Genomic DNA, 11,006 nt, shown 5'->3' with positions numbered 1-11,006 from the left:
ACAACAAATATTATCCAGAATTCAAATGATGGGACTTACAGTAAAAGTTCTGTGGGTACCGGCACATATTGGTATCAAAGGAAATGAAATGACAGATAAGGTGGCAAAGGAAGCCACAAAAAAATGAGCATATTGATTTGATAGTTAGCCTCAGCAGGACAGAAATCAAGAGTATTAAGCAAAGATTGAAGGAAAGGTGGCAAAATCAATTGGAGGAAGAAAGGAAAGGACGATGGTTCTATAGAATTCAAAGCAAAGTGGGAGAGATGAGGTGTGCAGGAAAGAACAGAAGAGAGGAGATATTAATATCAAGACTTAGATTTGGACGCACTGGTCTAACAGTAAACTATTCAAAATAGGTAAACATAATACAGGCAGATGTGACTATTGTGGGCAAGAAGAAACAGTAGAGCATGCTATGATCCATTGTCAGAAATATGAAGCAGAAAGAAGGAATCTGATTCAAAACCTTAGAAAGATAAAAGTACTCTCTGATATAATAGATATTATACAAAGGAGCCCGGAAAATGAGTGTTATCGAATCCAATTTCAATATCTTAGAATAAATCATTTGATTGAAAGGATATAATTAAGGAAAAGAAAAGAAAAGGAGGAAAAGGGAAAGGAAAGGAGGAAGGGAAAAATGAAGTGAAGAGGGAAAAGAAGGAAGAAGAGGAATCTTTTTTTTATGGCTATTGAAATACTAGACATTCTGATTCACACTCCATACAAGTTGGTGGCGATAATGCACCAATTCGTTGTTTGCCAACCGCCAATAAACCTCAAACGAAGAAGAATGATAACGGAAAATGCACTAGTTATTTATTACCGGTGTAGTCTGAACTCAGTGAATATACTGGATTCGGTCACATCACGCCATCCTTAATTAAAGCTATGTACAGTCGCCAACAAAGCACAAAGTCAGATCAAACATTTACACGCTATTTCATTTGTATGAAGACTTTGATGTTGGCAGATCTGGCTCACGTTTCAATGCCCGCTGTTATTACCGGAAGTAAGTTTACCCTGCGAGGTCACCCCCGGAATCGACAAACGCGGAAGTGTGAAAAAGGCTAATCAACTACGATTGTAAAATTATTATTATTTTTTTAAAAATTATTATTATTATTTTATTTATTTATTTATTTATTTATGTTCATTTCGTTTGCTTTCAGTTGGTTTGACTGTCATGTTATATTGATTAAAGCAATAAATAAAATAAAAAAAAAACGATTGTAATATGTCAAAGGGCCTGCCTCTCTAATGACGTCACTTTCACATGACAACATCACAACAAAAATGTCCGCCTGCTCTTCAGTGGGTTAGCGAAACCAATAAAAGCTTTTACTGCATTTTTTTTTTATCGTTTCACAAATATAACAAAAACTAGTTTGCATCTTCATCGAAACCTCAACGAAGTGTGCAGCTGATATTTTTTTTAAACAAACCAATTTAGCAGATTTGTCACACAGTAAGTCTTTTTCCATGTAAGCGACTGCCTTAAATCTATCAGTTCAACATTGATTTGATTAATTATTAACGCTTATATGTTCTATTTTGTTTGAAGTATCGCCATGGAGCCAACGGCCTCTGGAATATTCTGCAACAGGATGCTCAGCATGGTGAACTCTGAGGATGTGAACGCGATCATTCAAGCTCAGAGACACATGTCAGTAGTTGTAATTACAGACGCTGTCTCAAAATCTATGGACATGCCTACCTAGATCGCATCTTGCTTAGGTTTTTTACATTCTAACCTGAATTTGTTTCATGACTGCATCTGCATGACTTCTAGGTTGGACCGATTTGAGAAGACCAATGAGATGCTGATCAACTTCAACGGGCTGTCGAATGTGCGCTTACAACAGATGAATGAACACTTTCTTACGCACACCCGCACTTTAATTGAGATGAAGAAAGACTTGGACAGTATCTTCAGACGAATAAGGTATTTTGTCTTTAACTTAAGATGTTACAGGAATAGTTCACGCAAATGTGAAAATTCTCTCATCATTTACACATCCTTATGCCACCCAAGATGTGTAAGACTTTCGTTCTTCAGCAGAACACAATGAAGATTTTTAGAAGAATATCTCAGCTCTGTAGGTCCTCACAATGTAAATGAAAAGTGACCAAAATTTCGAAGCTCCAAAAGCACATAAAGGCAGCATGAAAGTTTTTTACTTTCAATCTCCACTTTCACATTCTTCTTCTTTTGTTTTTGGTTATTCGCATTATTCATGCATATCGCCGGGGGTCACGTGATGTCATGCAAGGAGCAGACGTGTGAGCGACAAGCTCTGCGCACTTTGCTAAATTTTTTATTGTTTTTATGTTATAATCTGGTGAATTTCATACACCCAGTTACACATTTGCTTTTTGATGCAAAACATGGCAAAGAAGTCAAAATCCTCAGGCTCTGGAGACATTAAAAGACACTTACGTGTTCAGGATGAAAGCCCCGACAGGCTTACAGACCGGGGACTCGATTTGGATGGCGTGGCAGGAAAGGAGATCCAGCGTCAGTTGTCCAACATGTCGGTGATGTTGACGAAGGTTCTTGCTGACTTGGAGGATCTCGCTGTAATACGTCGATCGATTACGGCGATGGAAATAAAATTCACTGAGCTAGTCACAAGAGTGACTGATGTTGAAAAACGAATCGATTTTCTGGAATCTTCGGAGAGGGAATTAACCGCTAATCTGCCCGTGACCAAAGTTGATTTGGAACATCTCCTTGACAAGATTGAAGATCTTGAGAATAGAAGCCACAGGAATAATGTTCGAATTGTTGGAATTCCTGAGCATGAGGAGGGCAGAGATATGGTGAAATTCCTAGACAAGCTTTTCCTGAGTCTGCTCGACATAACAGGCCACAAGCTGGAAATCGAGCGAGCTCACAGAGTCCCTGCTCGGAGATCTGCTGAGGAAGACAGGCCCCGATAGATTCTGGCAAGATTTCTGAGATCATCCGTTAAAGATCTCGTGTTGCGCCAGGCGAGGAGCAAAGGGAAGCTTTCTTGGAAGAACCATAATATTTTCTTTTTCCCGGACTTTACGAGTTCGACAAGAGAGAAACGCGATCGGTTCAAGGAATGTAAGAAACTCTTACATCAGAAAAAGATCTCGTTTGCTCTGATGATTCCTGCCAAACTGAGAATAGAAACGAAGGTCAGTCGCAAAGTATTTACATGTCCAAATCAGGCAATGTCTTTTATTGAATCAATGTCTGAGTAATTCAGTGGATAGTTCTCATGTGAGTGGGTCGATTCACTGTACTTACTCTTGAGGAAGCTGGGTGACATTTTGTTTTTTTTGCGTTGGCTCCACCGTGCTGCTGGAGCTTGTTTTGTGAATAACACTTTTCCTTAAAGAAACTTTTGCATTGAAGTTCCCGGACAGATTGAGGATAGACACTACGGATGACCGCAAAATATCTACATGCTCACACAAAGGATGTCTTTTATAAAGTTGACGGATTGTGTAAGTCATGGTATATACTTTTATGCGGCCTCCGAGTGAATTGACTCGATCACCAGGGGAACCGGGATGCCGGTTTTGTTTCTTTTTGTGTTGGCTCCGCCTAGCGGCTGGAGCTTGTTCTATTGAATAACACTCCTTTGGAACAGCTGTGGATTAATCTGTTCGTTCTTCGTGCTTATTCCTCCTGCTGGCTGTAGTTTGTTTTGAGTTTTTATACAGGACATTGAATGATTACGTCATCCGCTGAACTCATAACAGCCGGCTCACTGAACATTCATTTGTCTGTTCGAGGAATCTGAATGGTTTTATATCAGCTGGAATTTGTTTTGTGGAAGATCACATCTTTGAGACAGTTCTGTGAATGAATCTACACATTCTTTGTGTTCATGTTGACTGGGTTTATTTCACAAAGTATTTTCTGTTATGTAATTTTGCCTCACAAATTTGTGAGGCAAAATTGAGCAATCCGATGGCAAAGTTGTCGTGGGGGCTCGTGGGCGTTCATGGACCTTTTGAGTTTGGAGGGATTGTCGACGGTTGGCGCTGTCGTGTGCGGGGTTAATGCGCACATTTTTCTTTTTTCTGTTTGTTTTGTTCGGGGTTTGATTGCTTCACTAATGGGGAATGTGGTCTGTATAATTTTGTTTTTAACACACAGTTTATTTTTTTTATTATATCAATATGTCAGTTGTTAATATGAGTGTACTATCTCTCTCCACGTGGAATGTGAATGGGTTGGGACACCCCATAAAAAGAAGGAAGGTTATTACTTTTCTTAAACGTAAGAAATATGATATTGTGTTTCTTCAAGAAACACATCTCTCCCTGCAGGAAGCTGAAAAATTTGGGAAGATATGGGGTGGACATGTTTTCTTTAGTGCTGGCTCAAGTAAGAGCAAGGGAGTTATTATATTGGTAAATAAACATCTACAATTCAAATGTCTCAAACAGACTAAAGATAAATTAGGAAGAGTAATTATTGTTTTAGCTGAAATTCAAGAGCAAAGGTTGATTTTGGCTAATATTTACACACCTAACGCTGATGATCAGGGCTTTTTTATAGATCTTGAAGGGATGTTGCAAGCCATTGGCACCCCTCATGATATAATATTGGGAGGAGACTTTAATCTTTTGATAGACTCAGTCCTTGATCACAGTGAAGCAAAAGTGTGTAAACACCCTAGAGCAACACTGACGCTTCATAGGATGTGTAAAAATCTTGGTCTTACGGATATTTGGAGACTTTTGAACTCATCTGGTAGGGACTATAAATTTTTTTCATCAGTCCATAAGATTTATTCCAAAATAGATTTTTTTTTTATATACAGATCTCTCATTTCATCTGTTGTTGATTGCTCAATTGGAAACATTTTAGTCTCGGATCACGCCCTGGTGAGTTTAGAGGTGTTGCCATATACTGAGAAAAAGAAATCATATAGTTGGCACCTTAATGTGTCCCTTTTGCAAAATCCTGATTTCCAACAAATGTTAAAGACTGAAATCAGTGTTTATATGGAGACCAACTGGTCCTCAGTATCTTCTGTGGGCGTGGCTTGGGAGGCACTTAAGGTGGTTCTTAGGGGTCGGATCATACAGTATGCCTCATTCACCAAAAAATCCAAAGCACGAGAACTCGTGGAGTTGGAAGGAAATTTTAAAAGTGCCGAGGCAGAGCTGAAGCGCCGTATGTCATGTGATAGCCTCAGAGAATTGACCCGATTGAAATATAGGTATAATACTATTTTGTCGCAGAAAGTGGAGTTTTGGTTATTCAAGGCAAGACAGTAATACTTTGAGTCAGGTGACAAAGCAGGGAAGCTTTTGGCTAGATATATAAAGCAGAGAGAGTCTCTTTCTATCATTCCCTCAGTGAAATCTGCTGGTGGTGAAATTTTTACATCAGCCATTGATATTAACAATGCATTTAAAGAATTCTATCTTGATCTCTATAGTTCCACGTCTTCGTCTACTGATGAAGATATTAGAAATTTGTGGAACCATTAGATCTTCCTAAATTGATGATTGAGCAAAAAAACTCTCTTGATTCTGAGATAACCTTAGAGGAGCTTGACGAGGTAATTAAGTCCCTACCTACTGGCAAAGCCAGATGGTTTTGCCGCAGAATTTTTCAGATCCTATGCTACAGAACTGGCTCCACTTTTGCTAGAAGTTTATACGGAAACATTAAAGAACGGAAAGCTTCCTCCAACCATGACGCAAGCCCGGATCAGTCTGATTCTTAAAAAGGACAAAGATCCAAGCAAGTGTAAAAGTTACCGTCCAATCTCCCTGATCCAACTAAACGTAAAAATATTGTCAAAAATTTTGACTAACCTATTAAGTAAGGTTATGACATCTCTTATACATATAGATCAGGTGGGATTTATTCGGGGCCATAGCTCTTCTGATAACATCAGGCGTCTCATCAATATCATGTGGTCAGTGGTGAATGATCAGTTTCCGGTCGCTGCCATCTCACTTAACGCCGAAAAGGCGTTTGATATGGTAGAATGGGATTATCTTTTTAAGATTTTGGAAATGTATGAGTTCGGGAGTACATTTATTGGTTGGATTAAGTTACTTTATAAACACCCTGTAGCAGTGGTACAAACAAATGGATTAATTTCAGATTATTTTACTCTGAATAGGGGCACTCGGCAGGGCTGCCCTCTTTCCCCATTATTGTTCTGTCTTGCCCTGGAACCATTAGCAGCCACGATAAGAAAGGAGGATGATTTTCCAGGGGTGGTGGCGGGAGGTGTGGCGCATAAGCTTCTGCTTTATGCAGATGATATTTTATTATTTGTCTCTGAACCTACTAGATCTATGCCTTGCCTCCACAGAATTATTAATTCCTTTTCCAAATTCTCAGGATACAAAGTCAATTGGTCTAAATCCGAAGCTTTGGCTTTGACAGCGTACTGTCCAGTAACGGCTTTTCAGCCGGGCGCCTTCCAATGGCCCAAACAGGGCATTAAATATTTGGGGATTTTATTCCCAGCAAAATTGTCTGATTTAGTTAGAGTTAATTTTGACCCTTTAATAAAAAGATTTTCGAGCGATGTGGGCAGGTGGGCTTCATTACATTTATCTATGATTGGGAAGGTTAATGTTATTAAAATTAACTGTATTCCAAAATTTAACTACCTGCTACAATCTCTCCCTGTAGATGTCCCTCTCTCTTATTTCAAGGAATTTGATAGCATAGCGAAGTCCTTCATTTGGAATGGTAAACGTCCCAGATTGCATTTTAATAAGTTACATAGGCCAATAGACAAAGGTGGGCTAGGCCTACACAAGATTTTGTTTTATTACTATGCGTTCAGTCTCAGACATTTGGCTCATTGGTCACTTCCACCTGAGAGAGCCCCTCCCTAGTTTGTTATTGAAAAGGCAGTTCTTGCCCCTATTTCGCCATTACAAAGCATCTCTATCAAACTAATCGGAAAAGTTAAGTTACACCCCGTTATTTTGCATTTACACTCGGTATTGGCTAAAGTGTCCAGATTGTTTAAATTGGACACTTATTTAAATGTTGCCTCGAGTATATGGCAGAACCCAAGATTACGTATTGGCAAGTCCCCTTTCTGCTGGCCAGAGTGGATTGTGAGGGGGGTTGCTACACTCGGTGACCTATATCAGAGTGGAGTGTTGAGATCGTTTGAAAACTTGGTCCAACATTTTGGGATCCCCAGACCTCAGTTTTATAGATATTTACAATTGCGCCACCTACTTTGTACTATTTTTGGGAGTAGCACACATCCCCCTATGGAGGCAGATGTTTGGGTGAGGTGATTGCGGCTTTTGGAAAAGGTCATGAGGCATCAGTGTATTACTCCCTGTTAATTCAGAGTAAGGGGGATGGAGCCTTAACTTCTATTAAGAGATTATGGGAGAAAGATTTGGATTTGGTATTGGAGGATGGAGTGTGGACTAAGATTCTGAAAAATGTCAAGTCTGTATCTAGAGATGCAAGAGTTCACCTTATTCAGTTCAAGATTCTACATAGATTCTATTGGACCCCCTCTAGACTGTATAGGCTTGGTCTTAAAGACACACCTACCTGCTAGCGATGCCAGTCGGAGGATGGAGATATAACCCATGTTTTTTGGAGGTGCGTTGAGGTCTAGGGGTTTTGGTTGAGAGTTCAGAATTTTGTACGTGAGGTCTTGGGCACTTGGGTTTCATTTTGCCCCAGACTCTGTATTTTGGGAGATGGGGCAGAAATTAATGTGGAGAATAAACATGTGGAGGATTGGGTCCTGACCTGTGTTATGGTTGCCAGGCGGGTGATTTTGAGGGGCTGGAAGTCGGTTGGAGCACCCCCGTTTCAGGAATGGTGCTCGGAGATGGGGAGAGTGGCAGCCTTAGAGGAGGGGTCTTATAGAAGACTGGGGAATCCGGACCTGTTTGTGGGAAAATGGGGTGGATATTTAGCATTCTTGGAGGGTTCTCGGGTGGAATAGTGGAGAGAGAGGGGTAATTGTCAGTGTGTGTGATTTTTTTTTTATTTTTTTTTTTTTTATATTTGTATATATGTATTTTTATTATTATTATTATTATTTTTTTTCCTCTTTTAGTTGTTTGTTTTTTGTTTTTGTATTCTTCTATATGTTTTTCATCTAAGACCACAGAGATGTTTGTTGAGGTTTGGGGTGGGGTTGGGGAGGAGGAGGGGTGGTAGTGGGTGTTAAAGTTGATTTTGTGTATTTATAATTACACAAAATGTTTTCCTGTGTTTAATAAATAAATATGTTAATCATAAAAAAAAAAAATTCATGCATATCGCCACCTACTGGGCATGGAGGAGAATTTATGGTAAAAAAAAGGACTTAAATATTGATCTGTTTCTCACCACACCTATCATATTACTTCTAAAGACATGAACTTAACCACTACAGTCGAATGGATTAATATTATGCTGCCTTTTATGTGCTTTTTGGAGCTTTACAATTTTTGTCACCATTCACTTGCATTGTGAGGACTTACATAGCTGAAATATTCTTCTAAAAATCTTCGTCTGTGTTCAGCACAGGATAGGAAGTCATACACATCTGGGATGGCATGAAGGCGAGTAAATAATGAGAGAATCCAGGTCGAGATCCGTGGAAAGCAGAATGTATTACATGTAAAGCTGGCACTTATGTATCAGTTGCTAATAAAGGTGCAAGTGATTTAGAAGCACACATTAGCTCTGTGAAGCATAAAGGGTCATTTTTATGTGAACTAATCCTTTAATTCAATGAGATGTATAGGGTGAATTAGGGTAGTCTGAGATATTGGAATGTGTGGGACATGTCATCATGTCATCGCAAGCAAGTGTATGTTAACATTACAATATTTTAACTTGTTTGTCATGTGATAAATTTGTTGGTCTGAATTTGTTTGCTTGACAATTGAAACATAAAAAGTGCAAAAAAATTCCCAAATTACCCTAATCTCCTGTACATTATTTTTTATTTTTTTATTCCCTTTTCTCCCAATTTGGAATGCCCAATTCCCACTACTTAGTAGGTCCTCATGGTGGCGCGGTTACTCACCTCAATCCAGGTGGTGGAGGACAAGTCTCAGTTGCCTCCGCTTCTGAGACCGTCAATCCATGCCTTTTATCACGTGGCTCATTGTGCATGACACCGCGGAGACTCCGCATGTGGAGGCTCATGCTATTCTCCGCAATCCAAGCACAATTTACCACACACCCCATTGAGAACGAGAACCACTAATCGCAACTACAAGGAGGTTACCCCATGTGACTCTACCCTCCATAGCAACCGGGCCAATTTGTTTGCTTAGGAGACCTGGCTGGAGTCACTCAGCACACCCTGGATTCAAACTCACGACTCCAGGGGTGGTAGTCAGCGTCAGTACTCGCTGAGCTACCCAGGCCCCCTCTCCTGTACATTCTTATAGTAACATAAGTCGAATCCTATAAGTAACAATATTTTAACATGGTTTGTGTTTTCCCAGAACTTTAAAGGGCAAGATTGCAAAGCAATATCCAGAAGCCTTTAGCAGTAAGTTATTATGCAGTTTTTAATGGATTATGCTGTATTTTGCACCTTCTGCTCATATTGGTAATCAACCCATTTTGACTATTACTGCAAATACATCATTGTTATTTGAAGCAGTATTTTGGTTACAGTGTACAATAAGGTTATATTTGTTAACATTAGTAAATGTATTACGTTTCACAAATAATATATTTTTACCACAATTATTCATCTTAATGGTAATTTATTAAGATACAATTATTCATTGTCAATTCATGTTTGTTTATAATGTATATATCTAATGTTAACATGTACAACTTTTGAAAATGTATTAGTATTTGTTGAAATTAACAGTAACCGAGATTAATTTGTTGAAGTGTTGAAAAAGTATTGTTTATTATTAGTTCATGTTAACTGTTGTAGTTAACTAACCTTAACATATACAAACTTATGGTAAAGTGTATCAGTATTTTAACATCAGCCCTTTACACTTTGTTTACAACAGACATCAATGAGTGTTCCAACTTGGAGGATGATGATGATGAGTTTGACCCCATCCCTCCCAGTGTGGCCACCACCATCACAACCACTGCAACTTCAGAACAGAGCACTGAGTCATGTGACACAAGCCCTGATGTAATATCTCCCACCATTAGCTGCTGCTCTGAAGACCCCTCTCAGGAGAACATTGGCACACCAACCTCTGACAGTATTGAACAGGCTGTATTACGGGACGAGGGTCCGGATTCAGCCGAGATCTAGATTTGTGTTTCTGATATTATATCTTTACAACGTCCAGATGCCTCTTAAAAGTGGGATGAAGCTGTCAGTGCCGTAGCCTCGTAGTTCTGACAATTGGTGCGGTAGCATCCTGGTGGACCTGAGTTTGAGTCCTGGCTCAAAGTCCTTTTTCTGATCCTGATACCTCTCTTCTCCCCAGTCATATCCTCTCTCTCTCCACTATACTATCTATTAAAGGTGGGGGGGGGGGGGGGGGGGAAGCCAAAAATATCTTAAAGAAAAGTGGGAGGAAGAAAGTCTACATCTTAACATTTATTATTAGGAGGGTTTAAAGCATGGTTTTGGCATGGTACAAATTTGGTACTGTTGTTAAATGCTTAGTCGATTTTATGTTTTCTGTTACAGCTTTTTATGTATTTAAATTACTGTGGTAATGCCCTAGAAAACATATCAAATATCATCTGCAGGTTTAAAAAAAAAAAAAAATCCAAAGATTGATATTCAACATAAAACTGCTTCAGTGATGCATTTAAACCCAGACATGTTTACCTGATTAGTGGTGTTATATAATATTTAATATTCAAAACAGTATTAGTATTGTAAATGATGGTGAGTTTAAAAGTAAACATCTGCCAATCATGAAATAAAGGCAATGTCACAGAACTCTTAGTGAGTTTATTTTTTGTACACATAAAAGTTAACTGTATTTGCTTATAGCTTACATTTGCTTTACTTGCCACTACTAATTAATTAAAGAAATGTGCCAGGTTCAATACAAGTTAAACTCAATTG

General features: G+C 39.0%; 1 protein-coding gene across 1 annotated transcript; it reads left to right on the top strand.

Annotated features, from left to right (window-relative positions):
* The first annotated feature begins 1,280 nt into the window (after positions 1 to 1,280).
* On the top strand, positions 1,281 to 10,877 carry kxd1 (KxDL motif containing 1). The gene is made up of 5 exons (XM_051692216.1): positions 1,281 to 1,471; positions 1,568 to 1,669; positions 1,796 to 1,948; positions 9,451 to 9,497; positions 9,979 to 10,877. Exons 2-5 carry the CDS (start codon positions 1,575 to 1,577, stop codon positions 10,233 to 10,235), a joined length of 552 nt encoding a protein of 183 aa, XP_051548176.1. The 5' UTR covers positions 1,281 to 1,471; positions 1,568 to 1,574; the 3' UTR covers positions 10,236 to 10,877.
* The last annotated feature ends 129 nt before the right edge of the window (positions 10,878 to 11,006 follow it).

The sequence above is a fragment of the Myxocyprinus asiaticus genome, chromosome 48 (assembly GCF_019703515.2).
Source record: "Myxocyprinus asiaticus isolate MX2 ecotype Aquarium Trade chromosome 48, UBuf_Myxa_2, whole genome shotgun sequence".
NCBI lineage: Eukaryota > Metazoa > Chordata > Actinopteri > Cypriniformes > Catostomidae > Myxocyprinus > Myxocyprinus asiaticus.
Note: the sequence above shows the minus strand (reverse complement) of the source record. Positions and strands in the feature narration are given on the sequence as shown.